Genomic DNA, 26,082 nt, shown 5'->3' with positions numbered 1-26,082 from the left:
GATGTTTGTACAGGGTGAGACTCTGGGATCTCCTTTCTTGTATGTGTGGGTATCCAGTTTTCCTGGTGCCATTTCTTGGAAAGGGTGTCTTCCTCCAGTCTCCGACACCCGCATTTGTTTCTTTTCTTACTGTGGCCAAATACCTGACAGAAGTAATTTAGGGATAGGAGAGTTTAATTTACAGTTAAAGAAGGGAGATACCCATCAAAGCAGGGAAAGCATATTCATAGCAGCGTGAGGCAGCTGGTCACATTATGTCCATAATGGGGCCACGCTATGAAACCTTGAGGCCACCCCAGTGATCCACTTTGTAAGGATCTCTTTCCTACAGGCTCCATATTCGATGGCAACAGTGCCATAGTCTGAGGACCAGATCTCCAAACACAAGTTTATGAAGAACATTTTACATTAAAACCACAGTAACACTTTAGTCAAATAGCAGTTGGCTGTAGCCTATATTATCTGTTCTGTGGCAGTGGTATGCTGTTTTATTATATGCACAATTTGAAATCAGGTACTCCAACAACTTTCATTTTTCTCAGGAGCTGACTTTAGCTTTTCACAGTCTTTATTACTTCCATAATTTTTTTTTCTACTATAATTTCACTTGCTAAATTTCCTGTAACAACAGTTTTCATTTTAGTTCCTCTTTTTTTCTACCCAGGGATCCTGAATTTGACCTCTTGACTATGTTTTTGGGTTCTTAAAAGCTGTGATAATTCTGGCTTTTTTTTTTTTAAATAGATGTCTGGGATAGTATTTCTTCACCTTGTCTTTTAGTCTTGGTAACTTTTATCTTCTGCTTTCTGTAGTCCACTGGTGATGCTTTCCAGTATGTTTGTTTGATTAATTCAGTTTTTCACTTCCAATATCTTGCTTGCTTTTTCTCCAAATCTTAATCTCCTTGCAGAATTTTTCATCCATGCTGCTGACTTTCTTGCACAGTCCCTGAATTGAATTCCTTACTTGATTAAACTGTTTAAATATCTTTAGAGATCACTGATCAGTGTTCAATCTAGAACGCTGAATTCTTTGTCTGGTATTCTTTCATTTCCCTACCCTTGGATTTGGTCACTGCAGTCATGCTACTTTGGAGGAGTCAGGTTGCCTTACCTTTCACACCTGTTATCTCTCTGCTGGGATTTGTGCAACACTTTGGATAGATCTCCCTTTTGGTTTTATTTAAAGTTCTTAGTGATCAACCTTATCTTGAGAGCACAAACCTGGCATTGCTTACAGAGGAGAAAACCAACTGTTAAAACAGCAACACAAACTTAACCAGATATTGAATTCTGTTAAGACCTTAATGCCAATTAATATATCACAGTGACCACAGAGAAGAAGCTGCCAGACTTGGGAAATGACTTAGCTGGTAAAGTGCCACACAAGTACCCGAGTTCATTTCCCAAGCACCTACAAAGTCAGGCACAGTGGTATGCATCAACCCATCTGGGGCTGGAGGCTTATCTAACCGGTCTTATCCAAGTCATTGAGCTCCAGGTTCAGGGAGAGACTTTGTCTCAAAATACAAGCTGGAGGAGAGAACCTGATTCCAACCATGAACAAGAGCTGCTGTGCTCCACCACCACAATAAACCAAACCCAAATAAACATTTCCTCAAGTCACTTCCCACCAGGTATTTGCTTATGGCAACAAGTAGCTAGCATACCCATCTTCTAGGCTCTGTCAGCCTTAAAACCATCACTGCTTGCTTAGAACTTTCTCAGTTGCAAGAGCAGGTTAAACAATTTTGCAGGTGAGGCTGCTGAAGTCTGTGACTGGCTCCCCGTGCACCATTTAGCATCCATTTCCTGGGAATGCTTCTGCCTCTTAGAGGTCAAGAGAGCAAGACAGTAATGGTCATGCTGTATTTGCTTTGATAGTACAGGGCAACTTGATTTTTTTTTTAAAATTTCTCTTTGACAAGAATTGCATTGTTCTCATTGTTGTTGTTATTATAGTGTGTTTATGATGTGAGTTGGGCACACATGTACCATGGTTTTGTGTGTTGGTTCTCTCCTCCACAATGGGTGCCACAGATCCACTCAAGTGGTCAGGACCCAAGCACTTCTACCTCACTGCTCTTGTCATTGCTGTTCTGAAGAACAGCAGTTCACTTCCGTAGCCATGAAATATATTTCACTATTTGGAGTTTTATTTCACATGGTTTTAGTCTTTTCGCAGAGTAGACAGTTAGGTTTCTAGAGTTCCCAAACCAAACCTGCGTCAGTTATCCCTACAAGGTTTTCTCCCAGCCCTTCTCCTGTGGCAGTGACAGACTCGCCGTTCCTGGGCTCCCTGCCCAGACTTTGTCCTGCCCTGTTCTCTGTGACTGACTTTGGCTAAGTGCTCCTGATGCTCTGAAGCACGATTAGTAAAAGCTCAGGGTCAGAAGTTGGGGTTCTACCTGAAGATCCAAAAAGCAAAACAGCAGCCACTGGCTCTTAACCTCAGTCTGAAATGGCGATTTTACCTCCTGGAATCTCAGAAGGAGACTGTGTCTCTGAGATGTGTCTTCCCCCATCTTATATTCCTCTCTAGGGTTGGGATTATAAGGTGCGTGTCATTATGGCTACTGGGATTAAAGGTGTTTTACCATAACCTGGCCTGTAAGGCTGACCAGTGGGACTGTTTTACTCTCAGATCTCCAGGCAGTCTTTCGTTATTAACATACATCTGAAATGCCACTACAATACTCCACTCATTTCTAAGCCAAGTGTTCTGGGGTGTGGAAGAACTGCGTGGTGGGCGTTTGCAATTTCTGTTTGGTGGTTGTGGACATTTAGTAATTTTTCCCCTGTGGATACAATTTCACTTCATATTCTTTTTTTTTTTTTTTAGTGTCTTTCTCGAGAAGCAGGTGGAAGCATGAGCATTCAGTTTCTCGGCACAGTGGTAAGTTTGAAAAGACACCGTGTATCCTCTTGCTCAGAGAATCTGCCATGTTTCTACTCCCCTTCGTTGTGATTTTATTTTGCTATCAAATCAAGACATCTCTGTGTGAGAGGCAGTGTATGTGAGAAAGCTTGCGTGCTGGAAACATTTCAGTTGCGTCTTAGAGACAAAATGCCTCTCTATTTTCAGATTGTTGAGTAGTTGTACTTTTTTTCCATTGCAAATTTTCTCTGTGTTCTTAAGAGTATATTATATAAAAACAGTGAGCTTGACTTCTTTCCCCCCTCAGTTTGTGTTCTGTCTTTCTCTGTTAGGTTCTTCACATCTACCGTTCTAGTGAAATTGAATCATAGTTTTGTATCTTCGTTATTTTCATGTAAATACTGTTATGTGTATGGTTTATTTTTAATTTTGAACTATTACTTTGACGTGGCTTATCTGGTGTATGGGTATTTTGCCTACATGTATGTCTGTTTACCACCTGCGTACCTGGTGCTTGTGGAGGCTACGGGATCCCCTGATGGTAGTGAACTACCATGTGGATGCTGGGAATGGAAGAGCAGCCCGTGCTCTTAACTATCTGTGGAGCCCCTATAAACCTCCTTTTAATGGAGACATTTAATATTCTTTTTTTTTTAGTTTTTTAAATTGATTTTATTGAGCTATACATTTTTCTCTGCTCCCTCCCTTCCTCTCCCCTCCCCTTCTACCCTCTCCCGTGGTCTCCATGCTCCCAACTTACTCAGGAGATCTTGTCTTTTTCTACTTCCCACGTACATTAGATCCCTGTTTGTCTCTCTTAGGGTCCTCATTGTTGTCTGGGATTTCTGGTATTGTGAATTGTAGGCTGGTTTTCTTTGCTTTATATCTAAAAGCCACTTATGAGTGAGTACATATGAAATATTTGTCTTTCTGGGTTTGGCTTACCTCACTCAATATGATGTTTTCAAGATCCATCCATTTGCCTACAAATTTCAAGATGTCATTTTTTTTTTCTGCTATACAATATCCCATTGTGTAAATGTACCACACTTTCCTTATCCACTTTTTGGTCAAGGGGCATTTAGGTTGTTTCCAGGTTCTGGTTATAACAAACAATGCTGCTATGAACATAGTTGAGCACATGTCCTTGTGGTATGATTGAGCATCCTTTGGATATATACTCAAAAGTGGTATTGCTGGGTCTTGAGGAAGATTGTTTCCTAATTTTCTGAGAAATCACCATACTGATATCCAAAAGGGGCTGTACCAGCTTGCACTTCCACAAGCAACTCAGGACTGTTCCCTTTACCCCACATCCTCTCCAGTATAAGTTGTCATCAGTGTTTTTGATCTTGGCCATTCTTACAGGTGTAAGATGGAATCTCAGAATTGTTTTGACTTGTATTTCTTTGATAGCTAAGGATGTTGAGCATTTCCTTAAGTGCCCTTCAGCCATTTTAGATTCATCTGTTTAGAGTTCTCTCAACAGAGGTCACTGGCTCAGGCCTGTTTCTGTAGATGTCCCTGGCCTGAACTCCACAGAGGTATCTGGCTCAGGCCTACTCCCTCAGTGATTGCTCCCTTGTACTTGCTTCTGTGGAGTTCAGGCCTACTTCGGCTCAGACCTGTTTCTGTAGATGTCCCTGGCTTGGGTCCAGTCCTGCAGAGGTCTCTGGGTCAGGCCTACTCCCTCAGAAGTCCTGGACTCTGACATGTAATATTCTAATGAGTAGAGGGGATGCATTTTTATTTATCTGTGGATCTCAGTTGAAAGCTATTTAAATTGCCTCTACTTTTTTGCTGTTATGAATGTGCTTTGGTTCTTGGGTTTAAAAATTATTTTCAAGCACATCTAGAACATTTTTTAATTTCTCTTCATACACTGACTCAAAGCTGCGAACAGCTGTATGACTGGTCATGGTTTTAGAGATTTTCTAGGCTTTAGGACACCACTCACAGTGTGATGGAGTAACTTTGTACCCCAAGTAGTACAGTTCTGATTACTTGCTAAGTTTGTTACTGTGTTTACATGTAAGTTTACAGTTATCGTTAGTGCCAACTATAGTTTTCAGAACATTGTTTAAAGGCATACTATAAATCTGTTGTTTTTCTGCTACTGCTGTAGAGCATGTCTGTGTCCTCCTATGAAGAATTATTTGCAGTATGCAGCACACCTGTTTATGTCTTGGAGGCAACTTGTTCAGAATGTACACAGACCCGAAAGTTAGTTCCGTGGCTCCGAGAGTTTGTTGAGGGCATTAGAAAAGCCTGTGGCTTGGAAAAAAATCATAGTAACCTTGTAGCAATGTGATACATTCTTGTCTTAATGCTTTGCCATCTATGTCTAGAGATGCTTGTATAATGCATAAGTGTGTAGTATATGTGTGGTGGATTATGAATAGGCAGGCCCTTGTTCAATGTAGCATAAACTTTGGGTATTTAATCTCAGGTTTCAGTTACTCACAGTTCTTCTAGTTAGTCATTTTATAAACAAATATCTTAATGAATGGCATGAGAAGTCATATGATATACTTTGTCTGTGTGTGTGTGTATAGAAAAAAAGCAAGCAAACTCTTAAAGAATTGGTCACACACTTGCAGAGGTTTTGCAAATCCCAGATCTTCTGGAGGATATATTCTGGTAACCCATGGAAAACAGTTCAAATCCATAGTTGGTCTTCTCACTGAGATCCTGGCTGGTTCCCATGAAATTCTTCAACTGATTGGATGATGCCTACCTAATTATGCAAGGCAGTCTGCCTCGCTGAAACTCTGCTTATATAAAATGTTGTCGTCGTTTGGGAAAACATCCAAGTTAACTTGGCCAAATATCTGGGTTCTGGGGCTTTGCTAAGTTGACCCATAAAGTTAAGCATCATAGAAGAATATATCCATCTTCTAGAGAAGTGGTTCTCAACTTGTGGGTTATGACACCCAAACCATTGGAAAACACAGATATTTACATTATGATTCATAACAGTAGCAAAATTACAATTATGAAGTAGCAACAAAAATGTTGTGGTTTGGGGTCACAACAACACGAGGAACTGTATTAAAGGGTACCATTAGGAAGGTTGAGAACCACTGCTCTAGAAGGATCTGGGTTAGTAACAGAGCTCTCTCCTTCTAGACTAGGGTAACATGCCTTCTCTGCAGCAGCTCATCTGGACAGCAGTCTGTCAGTACACAGTGACCTGTTATACTCTTTCTCGTACACATGGAGTTCTGCTGTGAATTTCTCTGCTCCCAGTACTCAAGCTAGGCAGAGGCTACTGCTTTGGCCTCTGCACAAGTCTTAAACCCAGTTTCTGGAGCAATTCTGTTTACTCTGCAGTTGTGCAGTACAGCTTTGACAGTGTGTTGACGGTATAGTGTGTGCTGTGTGTGTGACTAGCAGTGGAGGGTCCGTGTGGAAAGGGCGGATGGCAATGGACTGTTGTTAGTTCTTCCTTGTTGAAGATACTTGCAGGAGAAGCCGCATCAAGTCACAGGCCATGGAGTCAGTGGTCTTTGTGAGAAACTTTGCTGCGTCTACTCATCAAGTTGATTTCTTTTAATATTGATAAGCATGGACTTTAATGTTTAAAGATGAGTTTAATTTTAGATCATAAAAATGCTTGTTTTAAGTGGCTAAGATTGAAAAACAACTGATACCATTCATTTTTTCTTTTACTCTGAACTTTGAGGAAACTTCATTACTTTAAAAAAAGCCTGCTTTTATTAACTGTTAGCTAATACAAGTGTTAGAAATTACATAAACTATAACTACATAATTGTATGGGCACATTTAAGAGACATTTTATAGTCAGATGTGGTGGCACATGGCCTATAATCCTAGCACTCAGGAAGTGAGACAGGGAAGGATGTTGAAGTCGGCCTGTCCCTAAATCTCTAGGGTTGGGGATTGGCTCAGCCTAGCAATTCTGTTTGTTTCTATGTGAGACTCAGGCCTGGGGCCTTTCGCATGCCGGGCAAGCATTCCACCACTGAGCTATCCCCCAGCCCTGTGGTGTGGAAGGGTTAGGCTGGGGATCACGATACAAGTTCTTACTCACAATCTACAAAAGGTAGAACTTGGAGGAACTGAGATATCCCTGGCTTAAAGGATGACAAAATAGCCTCCTGCAGTTCTGTGGACATGTTGGCTGGTAGGGAACTCTGGGTCACTATCTCCCCTAGCCCACATCTTAAGGTGAGGCAGAGGAGGCACACACAGTGAGCAGCCTTCAGGGAGAGACAGTGAGCTCGAGCTCAGGGAACCAGAAATACTACAGACAGCTTCACTCCAGTTTCTACCCCCAGTTCCTACACATCAATCCTCCAGAGCACAAGATGGTCATTTTTTCAGTAGAGTAAGAAAATGCCAGAAGCTCACGGAGATTTGCTGTAGTAATAAGGAGCGGCGTTGGGGCTGCGTCCCCAGCACCCCAGCCACCTGGCTAGCTTATGCCCGAAATAACAACACACAAACTGTATTCTTTTAAACACTGCTTGCCCATTATATCCAGCCTCTTCTCGGCTAACTCTTGCACCTGGACTAGCCCATTTCTAATAATCTGTGTAAGCACCCCAAGGTGCACTTACCAGGAAGATTCTAGCCTACGTCCATCCTGGGTCGGAGCTGCCTGGGAGAGCGGAGCCTGGCGTCTCTGCTCCAGAGAGCAGAGCTGTCGGGTCTGAGCTCACTTCCTCTTCCTCCCAGCATTCAATTCTGTTTACTCCTCCCATCTTCCTCCTGTTTACTCCTCCCACCTATGTTTTAACCTATCAGGGCAAGCAGTTTCTTTATTTAATTAACCAATGAAATCAACAGATTGATACGACACTCCCACATCAATTTGCCTCCTTAAAGTGGTGAGTGTCACTCCTGTCAGAGGTAGCTCGGTTTATCTCAGCACACAGCCTGGAAACCCGAAAGCCCATTGTCTGTAATGCAACCCTAAGTAGTCTTTCTAAATAAGAATTTGGAGACAGATATTGGGGTAAATGCTGAAAGATCAGAGAAGTGAAGGAGCCAGCCGCTTGAGAGACTTCTTACCTCCACCGAATTCTCATCCCAAAGGGAACATGATTGCGTCTCCATGAATGCTCAGACTGAATCCTGAGCTCCTGTCTCATGTCCATTTTAGTAGATTCCATATTCACAAGGAAGGCTGAGATGGGAGAAGTGGGAGATCTATTCTCTGTCCCCTCGAAAGCTTTAGCTTTCCAACCCAAGCAAAGGATCTCTCCTTTTCTGCCATGCTGTTTGACGACAGTGGACAATTACCAGATAATGCTTCAGTAGAATGAAGGCAGCCTTCTGAATGAGAGGAGTGGTACATGCAGGGTATGTGTATACCCTTATGTCTAGAAAAGCACAGTTGGCCTGGGTGTGTATGTTGTGTGTATTTTACCTTCAGAATCTGTATTTGATTATTCTCCTGCTTCTCAAATGTAGTTATGTTTACTACTGTAGAGGTAGCGGGACCTGGGGAAATGGCACCAATAAATGAGGTATTGCATTATAAGTAAATGCAATAGCCAGTTGTAATGAATAATCTGAAGTAAACTCATACCTACCCATTGCCCCCGGCAGGGACATGGAAGCAATATCCAAGAACAATTCCATGTTGTTTTTGACAAAACTGAAGTCATATGACTTGTCTAGTTTTCTTGACGTTATTTCACAAGCACTCAGAATTCTCACATGACTCCATTCTTGGACCGTGTTTAGACATCTCCCCTGTTTTTATTTTTTAAAATCAGGAAGATTCAGGGTGGTTATAATTTGAGATGTTACAGATAAGTCTAATTGTCATTTGGTGCATGAGCATCCTATAAGCAAGCAAATTATAAACATAATGAAAAATATTAGTACAGTGGAATCATTGTATATAATACTCTGCCACCAAGAACACGGATGCAAACTATGTCCAGTACTATTGGTAACGTTATTATATTAGTTAGAAATATCTAGAGAATAGCTTAAAAGGCGACCCATATGATTAAGCCTATATTTGCCATTTAATAGGAACACAAATGATAATGTTCTATGCAAATAGAAAGTGATTCAAATCCCAAGGGAAAATTAAATGCCGTCCCTTCTTCAGATTAGTGGATGAAAGTCTGTTATGGTCTCAAGATCCAGTCATAAGCACAGAATCATTGGTGGAATTACTTCTCCCTGGGTGCACAGGGCCTTAACTTGGCCCTACATATGCAGACTTCAGGTCTAATGATACTGCTATATCTCCTTTAGCTGTGGATCTGCTGTCTTTCTGGTCACCCTGCTATCACTGTCTCCCGATGGCCTGGGGCCAGAGGAGCTGAAGAGGAATCCGTGTGCAACGACAGATGCACACCCTTTGTAATTTTCTTCTGTAGAAGCAAAACTGGGGTAGATTAATGCACCAGCTACTTATTTCCTTCTGCAACAAAACCAGGGAGGTTCGCGTATGCATGAGTATGAGTTTATTGCTGGAAATAATCCTTCAACATAGGAAGAATCTGAACTAATAGTTAAGGATTTGTGAATTAACAATAATAGATAACTCAAAACAGCCTGTTCTAGCAGTTGGGCTGAGGGAAAGGAAGTATTAATATATTGATGAATATCTGACCATGAATCCTTCCTATACCCTTAGATAAATCATCAAGGGTATCTGCCTGTGAAATGGGAGATGGTTGGACAATTTTTGTAATCACAAATTCAGTTTGTATGAGGAAATCCCATAGCTAACCAGCTGTATGATAACTTACTATCCATCTATAGTAATCTGCAAATGAAGTTTGAAAATCCATAGAGTTCTGTGAAAGCTGATTGTTAGTTGGGAGTAATATAATACATCAAGGATCAAATCCATATAATTGTTTACATTGTGTCTTGCCTGATTTATTAATTGGGCGAGAAGAGTAAGGAAAGTTGGCATCCCATAGCCCTTATGATGTAAATAAATCCATTCCAAAGGTTTGTTCTCTTGTGCTATCATACCTGTAGAAGACAATTTATTAGGGAAGATGAATAAGCTTAAAGGCAATAAAGGATCTACATGATACATAAATGCTTCCTTTATCCTGGACTCCAATAGCTGCAGTTCTTTCCTTGCGTCTCGACAATATTCGAGGACTGTCAACACCACCTCTCCTTCTAGAGTTTTAAGTAAATACCAAGCACCACTCATGAGGCTGAGAAAGAATTGGGAAACTAATTTCTTTTCCCTGCCCTGCCCTCGCTTACCTAGGCTGTAAAGGTAGCATTTTCACAGGCTCTCTTAAATGCTCCTCAAAAAGTGGAGCGATTTAGATGAGATTAGATTGATAGATTGCTTATTGCAGGCTTTACAGCCCCCTTCAGGCCGTGGAAGATGCGTATTTAAGGTATGGTGATGGGTTTTTACTTTTGCTTTTGCCTGAATGGGGAAAATCTTTTCTGCCTTTTACCAATTTTAAGGTTTGATCATCCAGTTTATATTCATTCAAGGAGTTATCTGTCCCTTCTTCATGATTAATGTCCTCCATACCTTTCTTAAGCATTTTATAGCAGTCCAAGTTAATGCCAAGTGACCCACCCAAAACTGAATGGGGATTTCCCCTTGTTTCTATGTCTTGACAATATTCTTTCAGACTCTGTCCCATACCGCTTCATCTAAAGTTCCTTTTTCTGAAACCAGGGATTATAATCATAAACAACTTGCGAGCAATATAATAGTTGTGATTTTAATACTTGTGCTCATCCATTCTTTAAAAGATGATTCACATCTTGATATAAGGCAGAGTCTTCCTGGTTTCTGCCCCATGATTCTCAGGCACTTCCTGCTGTGAGGGTCCCCAGTCTTTCATCTTAGAGCCAGCTTCAAGTCCCTGCGTTGCTCTGAAGGTGGTGGGACTTGGGAGAATGGAGCTGATAAATGAGGATGAGGAAGACTAAAGTCTCTCTATCCTCCACACCTGGGAGGGGCCCTAATCCAGGAACAATTCCGTGTGTTTGAAGAAACTGAGGTTACAAGACTCTTTTCTTGCTCTCTTGGAGTTCTCTGGTGAGAATTCTCCTCACTTGGCTCCATTCTTGGACCATGTTCTCACAATATGACTCTGTATTAGTTGCTCCTACAACGGTTGCTGCACATAGGTAACTCAGGACGTCAGAGATTCACTGGTAGTCCTGAAGAAGAGACCCTAATCAGATTCGGCGTGGCTGACTCCTCAGGCTCTTGTGGAAGGGCTGGTGGTGGTGGCATCTTTGGCATCCCATGGCTTGGCGCTGTCATTCTAAGCTGCTATCACCACACAGCTCTTTCCCCGTGTCTGTGTGCTTTCATTCATGTGAGTCTAGAATACCAGTTAGGAGGCTTGGGCTCACCTACCCAACCCAGTCAAAACTCCCTAACTGCTCACAGCTGCAAAACCCTAGTTCCAAATATGTCCCACCCATGAGGTTTTGAAGAACATCACATTTTAGATGGCATTGTTCAGTGCAGAATATTTAAATAGACAGGAAAGATTATTTGACATGTATGAAAATTAAAATAACTCAGTTGTCCTCAGCCCATTGTTTCTTGGGTCTGCTCTTCTTATGCCTCACTCAGATGTGGCCATTTATTTCCTCAAGTGGTCTCATGTCTGTCATCCCCATAGCAGGAACCACCTCCTCACTCACTGGGTGAGACACCTAGGGAATGTGCCCGGGTTTAGAACTCGGTAAACACAGAGGTGTTAAATAACACCTGGTGTAGACGAGCTGGTAGAGCCTGGATTACACTCGGTCTTATTTCTTAAACGTCAAGAGTTCATTCAGAATAACCCAGGGAGCTCTCCGAAGAAGCTGACAGCGGCTTTTGCTGTGTCTTCACAGGACAGGGCAGAGGGAGAGGGTGACACAGACGCTCTTCTTCTGAAGCAGGTCCTCGGAGCCCCTTCAGGACCCCCTCTAATTAGGCCTACTCTTCCCAAAGAGCCCCCATCTGAACCCTGTCATGCGGTGGTTAGAATCTGTCAGGCAGGGAGCACAAACACTTGATCCAAAAATCCTGTTAGTAATTGCCCTTAAGACAGAGGTGCCTGTTTCAGGTAGCGAGTTGGTTGGGCCCCACATTTTTGGTTAAGCCATCAGTCTGTACACCAGACAGTCTAAGCTAACAAAGAAACTGAAAAGGCAGTGTTTTCAAAACCAGAATTTTTCACACCAAGCAATAAGGATGATTTTTTTCTTTTAATTTAACAACGTGGAAGTTACCATTGTGTTCATTAAATTATAATCATTGTTTCTATTTAATGTTTGAAGCACTGCATTATAAACATGCATATTTCACTGAGACTAACTCTCCCCACCTTGGAGAGACCACACCGATTCCCCTGAACAGCCTCTCTGTAGCTGTGGTGTTGGTGTTCACCAAGGGCTTGAGGAACTATCAGTTTCTGTCTTTGACACTTAGCCAGCGATCTTAATGAAACCAAATGATGCTGAAGTTCTCAAAGCTAATTTGAGTCTCAAATTGTACATTTTAAATTAAGTTTTTATTGATAATAAATATACTTTATTTCTTATTAGCCTTGAAAGCTTGAGTGATAACATGGGTAGAATAAACATGTTTTACAAAGATTTACCATTAAGGAGTCTATTAATATGACCCTTGGTGCGGCAGCACAATTAGATTTCAAAGTAAGGGCTTATGAAGTAACAGCGATTAATGACAACCATCGGAAACAATTTTGAACTCCATCAGTTTAACTCAGGAGGGTAAACTTAATATGATAATTCATCTAGTTGAATCGCATCAGCCTAGCGGGAAAGAAGGTAAATATGTGACCCTTACCTAGCTCGTAGATGGATGCTGTGCTGAGAGATTTATCCGTTCCATTAAAGAACTTTGGGGAACTTTGGAGTTTCTGCAATTGTTCCCTCAGAGGCTGAAAACCCAACCTGATCTCATACTGGGACCATCCTGGTTTGCATATTTCCATAATTTGCCTTTGCCACTAATATGACAGCAAGACAGAAATAACCATTTCTAATAATATCAGATGGAGTTGTGCAGGACAGCGTTTTAATGCCGAGAAAGACCTCCCTGTGGGGCTGTTACTGCTGCCGTCGAACAGCAGCCACACAGTTGCAGTCGAGGCCTCTTAATTGATTCGTTTAATTAGCAAGAGCTGAAGCCAGTGCTGTATCTTGTCATCCGACATTGCGGCTCTCCAGTCTGCATCCCTCTTAGAGACAGAGGAGCATCATCAAAAACGTCTAAGAACTCACTTCTGAGTGTTGAATTTTTAACAAAACAGTCTCCCATTTGTCTGAAAGTCAGATTGTTACAAGATGAGAAGAGATTTGTTATTCATGCCTCATCTTTGGAGTAATAGTGACGTCATTATGTCTGGGTCTCACCTTCCCAAAGAAGATGTGAGAGACCCTTGCCAGTCTTCCGTGCCTTGTAAATGTTAAGAATTCCTTGGCCACAGGTGTCTGGCTCAGGGAATCTCCCTCCCGTCCCTTTCTCTGCATCTGTGGAGTATTGGAAATGACATGGAAGCTTGTAGCCACCTCTCACACAGTGGTCCGCTGTCTACCCGTTCCAGCCTGCCTTTGTAGCATCTGAGTCTTACCTGTTTCTACTTTCTACCTGAGTTTTTTGCTTTTTAAAGCACTGAGCTGGGTTGCCTCCTTGCCCACCACTTGCCCTGATGCCCACTTCCCTGGATAGAGAAAGAGATGGTGGGGGTGAGGGTGGTGGTGGTGTCCGGTATGGAAACCAGAGCCTTCCCCACCAGATTTTACATATACTCTCCTACATGCACATATGCAAGCACACACAGCTCCCTCCTCCTTCCCTGCTGGGCCAAACTGTCTTATTCCCCACCTTTTAGAATCAGAGGCAGGGAGGGGTCCCCAGAGCAGTTAGTGGCAGGTTGCTCATGGTTTTCAGATGTATTTATTTCTATAATACTCAGCTGACAAATAAATTGATAGCATCCCATCCGCATTTTCCCCTAAATGTACAAAGTCTGAGCCAGAGTACGGATGAGAGTTTATGTTTGCGCTGCAAATGTTGTGAGTTAAGCATTGTTTCTGCGGCAGTGTGTGGTCTATGGAATGAATATTGAGCTCCAGTCTAGGAATGCACACTTGGAAAGTGGAGTCTCCTGTTTATCCTTATGAAGTTGGTGTGCTGTGTTTTTTATTTATCATTTTATCAGCATGCATCTGCCTATGGTGTTTAGGTGCTCGTGACTCACTACATTCATGGAGGACAACTTTTGGGAGTCACTTCTCTCCTCCTACCCTGTGGGCCTCAGGATCAAACTCAGGTCATAAAGACTGTTGACAAGAGCCTTTAACCAAGCTGTTTTGCTGGCCCTGGCATATTGTACTTTTTTAAAAGTTTGATTATAAATATATAGTTGTGTGATGCATTTTTGTTTTTGCCTCTGAGTCACAGGCAGATGACATTCAAACAATCCAGGGAGACACTATGATATCATTTATGTGCATGTGGACATGCCTGTGTATGCCACATGTATCCAGATGTCTGCAGAGGCCATCAGGTATCAGATTTCTTACAGCTGGAGTTACAAGTGGTTATAGGCACCCTATGTGGGTGATGGAAACCAAATTCGGGTTCTTTGGAAGTGTGGAAGGCCAAGGTTCTTAGGCTCACACACGATAAGCACTGGGGGAACCAGAATCTTAAACACACAGGGAAAGATGTATAGCCTGCTTTCCACACAGAAGGCTGGGTCTACACAGATGTGGTTAATAGTCTGTGGCCTTTGCACTATCTGTGTGGCAGAGACCACACTGGATCCTCTGCCCATAGACTCTAATCATGAGCTTATCAATCTACAGAACCCATTTTTTGTGGAAGATGTTACACGTACTTTATAAACAGTTTTACTGTAGTCATGTCTTAATTATTATCACCAGGAAATTTTACAACAAATTGTGCTGTGCTTAAATATGCTTAAAATAAACTACTCAGGCTTAGACATCTAGAGTTTGAACCAACACCAGCTACGGAATTGAACTGCCTTCTTACCTCCTGTGGGTTGTTACTCTACTGGTGTTCGCAGCAGAGGACTGAGGACGCCCCTCCCCCAACATACAGCGAAAGAGCAGCAAGTGCTCTTAGTCACAGAGTCACTGGCCCAGCCCCATTTCTGCAGGTCTCTACAGGTATTATTGCACCTGCAGAAGGGAGTGACAAACAGTGCATTTGAGCACTCTACAGGGACTCATCAAGATGGGCTCTCTGCCCATCCCCATTTTAAAGGCTGACCTAATGAACAGCTGAGACAGAAAAGAGGTGGGGCAGTCTTTTGGACATGGTGAACTAAGACAGTAACTGTTAGAGTTTATACGCTAGTTATTTCCCTTACCCCTAAATAAGGGACAGACCTCATCTCAAACAAGGTCACTTTGCAATGTCATGGTGTCCTTGAAGCCTGATAATGAACTCAGGTAATTAGCACTGGGTCCCTAGAATTACCTGAACTATCTCACAATTGGGGATATTCATCATCAAATGGATGCTAGCTTGGGAAAGCCACCTCTCAAAAGCATCACCTGGGGTGCTGACTGTGGTCTGACAGCTTGTCGCCTCCTTGGGCACCCTGCAGCACCGTCCCATACCCAAGGGGGAAAATGCCATGAAATTAAATAGACACGAAAGAATGGAGGAGACCCTCACAAATGCCTTGTCATGTACTCAGCGTTACCAGGGAGACCACCTAACTTCCACAGCACTGAAAACCAAGAAGAGTGGCTTCTTGAACAAGCCGTGGAACTGCTGCTCTCGCCACTCAGCCAGATGCTGTCTCTGGTAAACAGGTGGTTCTCCTACCTAGTGAGCTGGTAGCACCAAACCAAGCACACATGAACATCATACAGGCTGCTTTCCTTTTTGTCTAGGCTGGTCACCACACTCCCAGAAACTGCCTGTCTCCACCTCCCAATGCCAGCGCTGGAATTATATGACTAGGAGTGCATGAAAGCCATGCCCAGGTTTTCACATGGGAGCTGGGGATCGAATTTGGATCCTCATGCTTGCACAGTAATTGACCAAATTTCCCAGCCCTGTGTTTGGATTTTACAATGAATTTTCAGGTACTCTGTGGCCTATTCATCTTACAAACTGAATGGCACCCTAGCTGATGCGTGAAGGACAATTCTAAAGACCTATAGAGTTGTGCACTTTGAGGACACTAAGCTATATAGTAAAAATGATTTTATTCTGAAGATTTGGGCAGTATTTTAGATACTTTGAAATAAGCAGTGAGACCTATAAGGCTCAAGACACTATATCATTAAGCAGCCGCATATAATTGAACTAATGCAATTATAAAGTCATTTCACAAACAAGCCTACTAGTGTAGAGAGTGGATGCTTCCCCTTAGGTATAGGGACATCTCCCCAAGCTCTGTTCTGAGCAGTGGCCACTGCACCTGCCGCACAGCTCTGGACCTCCCCTCGTCCATGCCCACCCCAGCCTTCTTCCTGGTCTACATTATCAGGAGATAATGCCACCTCATCACGCAGTCCATCTGTCTCTGTGGCCTTTCAAAGAAAACACACCAAACATCCAACTTACCATCTACCTTATGGCTTCTCTGCGTGGTGCTCTTTTGCCTCTGAGTCACAGGCAGATGACATTCAAACAATCCAGGGAGACAGTAACCCTCCTCTTTCAAGTTCTTCAGTGAACCCCAAAATCCTGAGAACACAGCCCAATCTCCTTTTGGTTCGGTCTGTCCCATCTGGCTTTTGCTAGTCTCCTCTTCCCTCCCAAACAGACCTCTGTCCCCTTCCTGACACCCTCACTAGCCAACCTAGTCTTCCGTAAATGCCTGGGACATCTTTGAGCTGATGGGGTTCCCTTCTGACCACAACCTAGAGCTGCTTACCACCACTGCCAAGCACCCTCACCCTAAAGACCCCGATTTAGAATTCCAGTCCCTTCCTACCACCTTCCCTGGCACTGTAAAGTGGCAGAATCTTAAGTTGGGGATCATCCGTAATTCTCTGCTAAGACTGGAACTTGCTCATGGTTGCCCCCTGGGTCGTGGTGCGGCAAGTCCCTCTGCATCCACTGTAGATGACCCCATTTCACCCATTTGCCACATCAGCGTTTTCTTATTGTCCTAATTTTGGTGGCTGTTCATGTGTGTCTTTACACCTACACAGAACTATGATCAAACTGGTTTTATAAATGCCAGGTGTTCCTTGGTCACTGACAGCTTGATCCAACGGATATTGCCTCTCATATTTGTGATTATACCTAAACGTCATCTCCAAAGGAACTTTGTCCAGTTCAAGATTGCCATCTATAGAGTGTTCTCTTTGGATCATCTCTGTTACTATCATGGTGACTTACAGGGGAAGACCCACTTAATACTGTGCTGTCAGTTCCTGTATGAACACACACCGTGGTTGTTGTGCACGGCCAGCCCAGCACTGTCTGAGTCCCAGGCAGCTCTGCAGTCCTTGCGGCTTGCAGCAGGCTTTCATGGAGGTACTAGCACGGCCTGGTCACCACCTGGTGGCTTGCCGTCTCCAGCCTGCAAATTGGCCCCTGGAAGCTAACTACACAGCACATTTTACTTGTAGATTCTGATTTATGGAGGTGACCGAGGTTACTGCCCTTAAAAGAAGAATTTGTTACTTACTTCCCACCAGAAGGAACAGCCATACCCTGCAGGCCCACAGGAAAAGCTGGGGGGCAGGGGGCTTGCCAGACAGAAGGATCTTCATGAGACACGGAAAGAAGCCATGCTGGGCTCCCTGGAAAAGTACAGGGCAGGTAGGTGGGGTAGGTAGGAGTCTCTCTTCAGACTAAAGGGGAGTCTCTAGTTGCCCAGTACTTTGTCCTAAATGTTTAGGGAAGGGGAATGGTACGGGTGGTACAGTCTGTCCTTGAGTATGTAAGTACCTTCTCCAAATGTTAAACCATTATAAGAAGAGAAATGAAAACTTCACAGGCTCTGGCAGAGTGGTTTAGAGTGTGCACTGCTCCTGTAGAGTACCCCAGTGCAGTTCCTGTGCTGGGCAGCTATACGCACTGGTGATTCCAGCTCCATGGGCGACTGAACTCACATGCACACGGCTACACACAGCTAAAAGAAAGCAAAACTTTACATGCATATATACACATATACATACATACACGTTTATACACACACACATACACATCTACATACACACACAGGCATGCACGGGGAAGCAGCAAGTAATCAGAGCCAAAAGAACTAAACTCACAGACACTGGTGCTTACATTAGAATGTGCATTTATTAACCGGAGTTGAGGCATATTTCCCTCAGAGACCAAATCTTTAAGCTTGCCCTCCAGGGTAATCAGGAAGCTCTTTACCATGGCTGCAGAACCAGCCTAGGTGGTTCTAGGTGGCAGTTTGTGCAAGATTGCTGCAAGAGCGCCCCCTGTGGCCACTCTTCGGTTTACTGCGCCTCCTTGCATTCTCTGCAGAATTACTCTTGGGAGCGATTAGGCTTTAACAACCCGAACCATAGCTGCAGACCTGTACTGCACAGAACCTTAGTTCCCTGGCTGCTTTGATTGGAATTTTCAGTACCCCCACAGCCTTTGGTCATGTGCCTTCACAGATGGTGTAGCCCTTATATGCTGAATTTTTGCCAGTGTAACCCTCAGAACTTGTAATTTCCCGTGTCTTAGGGTAACACCCTCTGAAGCACGCAGGCTCTGGGGGAAAAATATCTAATGAAAAGAGCCCTGAAAGAGTTCATTTCTAGTCCCAGTAATGCTTTAAACTGGTGATGTGACCTCCTAACCCTCAGTTTTCTTTGTTGTAAAATTAAAGGTTGGGGTCAGTGACCTCTGAGGTCTCTCTCAGCACCATCCTACCCCGAGAGTGATTGCATCAGGCACAATAGGCAGCTTGCTCCAGACAGTAGCCGAGCATCACACATGCAGCTGGTTAGCACCCTTGTCTGTCTCTCCATTCCTCAGCTCTTCAGTCTCATTAGGGGAGACATCACTGACTTCCCACAATGCCACGGCGTCCTGTAACTTAATTTCTGGGGACACACATTGTGCTGCTCCAGGCTCAGTGCTAATAATCAAGATTATATGTTCTGCTTACAGTGACTTTTTTTGTGGTTTCTGGGGGGGAAATGCAGATGCTTTTCAATTATTCTAAGGAAATTTTGATTAACCCCCTGGGTAGAGTTCTCTGTACCACCTGCCATGGAGAAGCAGGTTTTATTGAGCAGAAGGTATAGAATTGAATTGCTCTTATTTGTTTTCTTTCTGGTGCCTCCGGTACTATTTCAAGCTGAAGCATTTTAATAAATATTTAATAAATATCTGTCTCTAATAGGTCAAAACTATTATAAAGTAAATCTCCTTTGTTCTCCAATTTCAAACGCAAATAAATTCATTTGACTTTTAAGTGGGATTTGCAGGTTACAGACCCATTTTTCCTTACGTGTATGACTGGTGGGTTCTCGTTTTGTGTGTTTGCTGCCAAGGATTGAAAAGAGAGCTTCAAGCATGCCAGTCACAGGCTACTGTGCCAATCTGCCTAGTCTCAGAGTCAAGGTGGCCTCCTGTCTGTGTTCCCATCTGATGAGACTACAAGCAATGAACCACCATGCCTGGCTTGAAATTCTCTTTAGCTGGCATAGCCGGCTCGGCCTTGGTACGCACTCGAAGGAGTGAGTACTTCAAAGCAACCTCCGCACAGCGCCGCTGCTTTGGATGCCGCCCTTGTTGACGCCTTGCGTTTTACTGCGCTCTCCTGGTGTTCTTTCGTCTTGTGCAATTCTTACCCTTGCCTGTGGTTAGAATATTTTATATGCCTCATTTATAGAGGATTGTGAAATGCATGCCTGTAAATGATTTTACAAAATTTTATTGAAATATAATTTTATTTGAAGTATGCAGGCCAGTCATTTTAAGTCTGTTCATTGAGCTCTGAGCTCACCACCACAGTCAATGTTAGGATGTTTGTCACCTCCAAAAGAACCCCTGTACCTATTATCCATCACTCTCCATCTGGCTGGCCCTCCAGCCCCTGGCAGCCATTTTCCTTTCTGTCTGCATATTTGTATTGTATTCATGTCATAGAAATGGAATCGTGCATCTTATGATAGCTGTAGCTGAGTTTGCAAGGGTTTGTCCACATTGTGTCGTGCGTAAATGTGCATCGCTTTGCCTGTCTGTCCTTTACCTCACTGGGTGGCTCCTGTCTCTTTGGATGGCCACGGATAAGGCTGTTCTGGATACTGAAATGCCGTTTTCACTTTTCCTGGATCTATGCTTTGGTATAATTTCCAGGTCACACAGCATCTGTGTCAATTTTCGAAGAAAAGTGGCTGCACTGTCTTCCATCCTGAATATACGGGGGCGAGTTCTTCTAGAGCCCACCATATGCTACAGTGGGAGGGTTATAAATAGAGGCCATTCTAGGCTACAGAGGGAGACCTGTTTTAGTAGAGCAAACCCTTCTGCACCAGTGTGTGTTACCACCTTTTATTACAGATATCTTGGTTCTGTGACCAAAGAACTTGTTTTTAAATGTTATCTGTGCCGGGGTTCCTATTTGCTCCTTTAGAGTTGTAATTAATACAGAAGAAAGCATTTATTACTTTATTTTTCTCTATTGCACCGTACGTGCATGTGCATAAGTTTGTGCACACTCACTCTCAATGTGGCTCCTTCTTGGAGGTCAGAGGACTACCTGGAGTCCACTCACACCACGTAGGTTCTAGGAACTGAACTCAGGTTCTCAGCCTTGTTAGCACCTTCTTCTGAAGAGTGAGCCATCTCCTCCTCTTTTATATTTTAGAACAAAACAGAAAAATGCATTTTAAATGGATATGTATGTTCTACTTCATTTGTTTCTGTTCCTTTCTCAAAATGTTTTTGATATTAAGCAGGCAATACCTTTCATTTCCCCACTCCCACCTCCTTAGTAATAATGTGTGCCGTGTGGGAAGGCCTTTCTATAGAGAGGCAGGAAGAATAAAGAGCAACCTTATGACGCTCATGTGTTTTACACCCGGGAATCTTGTAACATTTTGTGGTTTAAATCAACTAATACACCCCAGGCAGCTTCCTCTTGTTGCCTGTGAGCGGGTTTTGCCTTGGAAGTTAGACACTGCCCACTCTGTCAGTGCGCCCATCACCTCGCTGTCCCCTGCACTGGAGACCTCCTCCATGTGCTTCTGAGGGATACAATAGCTGACATGTATTTAATTAGTGCTAAGACTGTGGAAAAGGAAAAGGTTCCGAGACACCAGGGCAAGCACAGTCCCGTGTACCCACTGCTGTTCCGTGGACGGCCACGGCATCTGGGATCCACTTAGGCATCCACTCATTCACTGAGCATTTGTTGGGTCCGCTTATGTGTGGAATGATAGTCTAGGTGCTGGGTAAAAAAACCGGTTTTTAACTAAACAGAAATCTGAATCACAAACAAGTTGCCCTGGCAACCAGTTGGGGTATACAGTACAACTAAACACAAGTTCACATCCACAGGGGTTCTCTTTTCTCCCGTCCTTGCAAAACTGAAAGACGGAGTTGTGGTGGGGCTGGGGAGGGTGGATGAAAAGCAGGATACGGACTGTGGGTTACAAAGCTTGTCATTTTTTTCTGCCACTTTTGTTTTGTAAACATCGTTCTTGATTTCCTTTTGGAACCGTCATTATTTCAACAATGCATGGCCATCCGCTTGTTTATAGCAGGTGTTTGCAGGGTAAAGCACCCACTAGGCAGTTGGGAAGATACCAGCTTCTCTACTCTCTGGCTGGAGCTCGCTCACCCTCTCAGTAACGGCACCCACTACCTTGCAACTCCAGTGAGAATGAATGGAGTATTGCGTGCATAACACTTAAGTGCTTTTCTTGCACCACAGTCAGTCACTCAGGAGCTCCGACTTGCAAAGAGTAAAGTCTGATTCCCATTCATTGCCAGAGCTGTTTCCTGAGGGCAGCTACTTTAGATCTAGAGAATCCCTTGTGCCTGTTGGAAACTCAGTGAGCAAGAAGATATTCTCCAAAGTCTGTTGTCTGTTTTCTTTGTGACCTCATGTATTTTGTACTAGCTCTAGTTCCCCATGCTACGTAACAGAATGTTAGCAACCTAGAGCTGTGTTTATCTGGGTGCTTCAGGATGCTTTTCAGGAATGTTCCATTTTAGGAGCTATGTGTTGAGAGCTGTGGGAGGTGTAAGGTATTTTTCAGGTCTGCAGGTCTTTTTTAATAGATCACATTTTAGAAAAACACCTTTGGGCCACACTGCTCAATTTCCTCTTTCACAGGCTCCTCTCTGTTCATCAACCCTAATACTTGAGTCACCTGGCTCTAAAAAGGGGCAGCAGAAACTTGGAACAAGAAAATACAGCTTCTCTGTATGCCAAGAGGTACCGCACGCTCCTGACGTGGCTCTCACCACAGACAATTTCTGTCCCCATTTGTAGCCATTGGTGATGGCCCAAGAGCCCTGGGATTGGAAATCTTGGTGCTGTTTCCTGCTCTGCATGTAGCTTTGGGATAGTGACAGGTCTCTCTGCTTCTTCATCTGTGATAGAACTAGTCAGAACTGCACAATATGGCGTGGCACCATGGCCAGTTCCTAGCAGTTATGGAAGATGGTTACTGTTGACTGGCTGGAGAAAGATCGCAGCTGTCACCTCACCGTCCCTGAGAGCAAGCGCTTCCTCTGACAAGGCTGCATCATCAGAGCCCAGTTCTCAGGATAGATTTACTCACACAGCCATTTTTTGCCAGTTAATCAACAATTCTGGAAACATGAAAGAGTTTGTGAAAGCTCTCTGGTCTACCTCATTGTGGTAAAAGTAACATTAACCCAAACCAAAAAGACACCCAGAAATGGGCAAGGACTAAGGGAGCCTCCAGAGCTGGGGCACAGGGATTTTCCCAGTAGGAGTGTAGCAGGACCACCAACCAGTCCCTACATCATGTCATGGCAACTTAATATTAGTTATGAATTCTCAGCCCTACCTTATGCTTGTCTCCCTAGCTCTTATAGCTTAAATTAACCAGTTTCTCTTCATCTGTGCTTTGCCTTGGGGCTTTTTACCTTTCTTTCCTTCTGTCTACCCTGCTGCATGTGTGTGTCTCTGGCAGCTGCCTGCCTGGCTGGCCCCTCTTTCTCCTCTAAATTCCTCCTCCTCCTCGTTCTCTCTGCTTTTTCAACCCAGCCCATGCCTCTACTTTCTAGCTATTGGTTGGTTAGCTTTTTATTGGACACATCAGGTTCTTAGGCAGGCAATGTAAAACAAATGCAACACATCTTTACATCATTAAAATAATATCTTCAACAAAAACAAATGTAACACATAGTTAAGGTAATATTCACAACAGGGAAGTTATGGAGTGTACCCTAGGAAGGGTGCCCATGTTAAGGTCTAACTAGTGAGGAAAGAAAATCGTTAGTAGAGGAGCTAATTAGATGAAGAAGTGTGGGCAGGACAGACTTGTAACTGCCTGTGAAAATGCCTTGGGCTGGGGAGCTGGCCCTTTCAGAGCTATGATATTTGTCCTTTTCCACCAATTACCTAGCAGACTTGTGTGAAATTAACCAGCCAAACCCTGGTTACTAATTGAGTTGCAGTCCATTCCAAAGGTTCAGGCAAGGGTGTCAGGAGTGCATGATAGGGCAGTTATGTCCTAATTAAGTTTGTGTTAAGATCACTCTAGGGTATGGACACTTACAGCTCGTATACAGGAACCTCCAAATCCAAATCCAGTTTGCTTCCTTGTACCACAGTAAATTCCCTTTGTGCCTCCCGTCATGGGTCACACCGAACTCAGAAAAGTGGTACAAGCTTTTGGTATATTTTGTAAGTCTAGGGCTCACGGATTAAACTCCACAGGTGCCTGATATTGAAGATGGGTGCAGTAGCCCCTCCCACGTCTCCACCTTCCATGCCTTTAGGTGCTTGCGGTCAGCCTTGGATTTAAGAGATTATATGGGAAACTCCTGAAACAAATAGGTCGTAAGTTCTCAATTATATGCCATCTAGGCAGTACGATCAACTCTTTTTTTTTTTTTTAAAGATTTATTTATTTATTACGTATACAGTATTCTGTCTACAGGCCAGAAGAGGGCACCAGATCTCATTACAGATGGTTGTGAGCCACCATGTGGTTGCTGGGAATTGAACTCAGGACCTTTGGAAGAGCAGGCAGTGCTCTTAACTGCTGAGCCATCTCTCCAGCCCCCAGTACGATCAACTCTTACATCATTCTGCCCGCGGTGTGACTGCTGCCATGGTCCTGTGCACCCACATGGCATACACTGCAGTTCTTCTGGTTGGCTGCACTCAGGCACGGCGTTCCCTGTGCTTAGGAAACTGTGATGGCACAGGATAAAGGGAAGAGTAGAGGCACTGGGAGTCAGTTGCCAGAGAGCAGCTGTGAGGTGGTGCCTCGGAGTGAAAAGGTAAAAGAAATTCTTCTTAATAAGGCAAGAAGAAGAAACAGTCACCAGCGGTGGCCGTTAAGACCTGTGGTAGAGGGGCTGGAGAGATGGCTCAGAGGTTAAGAGCATTGTCTGCTCTTCCAAAGGTCCTGAGTTCAGTTCCCAGCAACCACATGGTGGCTTACAGCCATCTGTAATGGAGTCTGGTGCCCTCTTCTGACCTGCAGGCGTACACACAGACAGAATATTGTATACGTAATAAATAAATATTTAAAAATAAATAAATAAAAGACCTGTGGTAGAGATGAATCTTCTGTGGAGAAACTACACAGAAGGAAGAAATGTGCTGTGTTTGTCAAAATGCAAAATTTAATAGTTAAGTTTCATCTTAGGTGTGTACATCCTTATGAGGTTTGGGCACTGTGTAACTGTCTGCTAATCTTGGGGTCCTATCTTAGAGACAGCACGTATTACCTAATGTTTCTAGAACTAAAACGTGACCAAAGCTCCCAAATTTGACTTTGTGTGACATCACATGTGGCTTGCTCCACAATTCTCATTGTTATCAAAAGATGAATTTGGCCTACACTGATACTTTCTTGAATTCTCTGAGAGGAAGGAAAAAGGGGGTCAGGGTGAAAAAAACATCTTTCACTTTTACAATTTTAATCCCTCATTAAAAGTATGGCTTGCTTTATGATCTGAAGAAATGCCATCTAGGTCTTTATATTAGGAACAAAAATGAGCCTTTCAGGAAAAAAAGGAGGGTGTAATGGGGTGTTAGAGCTTAATCTGCATCAGGCTTTTGATTATTTCTAGATTTTAAGAAGCTTCCCACTGCTCCTAGCCACTGAAACAGCTCTAGCCACGTCTGTCCAGGCACCAGCCTTCCCGTCATCCCATGCTTCGCTGGGACCTTCAGCAAGCATCAGTGTTGAGCTAGCAGACCTGACGTGTTACCTAACACAAGCTGCTCCCTGGACCTTCAGTTCTCACTCTTACTTTCCATAGACAGACTCTGGAGTTACTGATGGTTGAAGGAATCACCCACCAGCCTGTGGGTCTTCTTTCGGACTGCCATTGGTCCAGCCATTGCACTCACTGAGAAGTAGTAACTGACAACTGAAACAGATCTGAGCTCAGAGCTATGAGTTGGAAAGCACATTAGATTGTTTTGTTTTTAATTTTAAAAAATGAATCATGTATTTTTGATTCTTTGACATTTTAAGTTAGGCTATTTCAGTGTGTGTGTGTGTGTGTGTGTGTGTGTACACACGCGCGTGCGCACACTCGCTCACGTGTGCACACGCAGACGGACGCCTGTCCAGAAGCCAGAGGAGCCAGGGGTCAAAGTCAGTGTCTTCTCTCAGTCTCCAGCAAGTCCCATGGGCTCTCCTGTCTCAGCTCCCTGACCTAGAGTTACAGGCATTACCACACCGACTCTTCTGTGTAGGTGCTGGGATCCACACATGACAGCAGGCACTTTATGCACAGAGCATCTCCACGACCCCTGCGTCCTTTCTCTCAACGTAACTCTCTGGTTTGCAGGTTACCACACCGTTTACAGAGCAGCGTGGGATGAGCACATTCCCTAGACTGTAGGGACCCTCTTTGTGTTCTTCCCATCCAGGGACATCAGTCCCCAGATTCTGTCTGCTTTGTGCCAGTGAGCTTCCTAGATAGAGAGCAACAATGTGGGTCTCAGTTTCACAAGTGTTAAAACAAGATCCAGGAGGAAAAGGAAGTAATTGATTAGCAGGGGCCACTGCGCTGAGGAGGGTGACCTGCCTTCAAAGACTTGTGCTTTGAGCTTC

General features: G+C 43.7%; 1 protein-coding gene across 2 annotated transcripts in view; it reads left to right on the top strand.

Annotated features, from left to right (window-relative positions):
* Pcca (propionyl-CoA carboxylase subunit alpha) overlaps window positions 1-26,082 on the top strand; it is a 272,275-nt gene that overhangs the window by 212,396 nt on the left and 33,797 nt on the right. For both annotated transcript variants that reach the window (XM_050150358.1, XM_050150359.1), the window contains exon 21: window positions 2,842-2,895. In XM_050150358.1, the coding sequence (XP_050006315.1) occupies window positions 2,842-2,895 (54 nt within the window). The remainder of the gene's footprint in view (window positions 1-2,841; window positions 2,896-26,082) is intronic.

Source organism: Alexandromys fortis, unplaced genomic scaffold (genome assembly GCF_014885135.2).
Source record: "Alexandromys fortis isolate MF-2015 unplaced genomic scaffold, M_Fortis_MF-2015_v1.1 scaffold_66, whole genome shotgun sequence".
In the NCBI taxonomy this organism is placed as follows: Eukaryota; Metazoa; Chordata; class Mammalia; order Rodentia; family Cricetidae; genus Alexandromys; species Alexandromys fortis.
The sequence above is the reverse complement of the archived record's forward strand: the minus strand, read 5'-3'. Positions and strand labels throughout refer to the sequence as shown.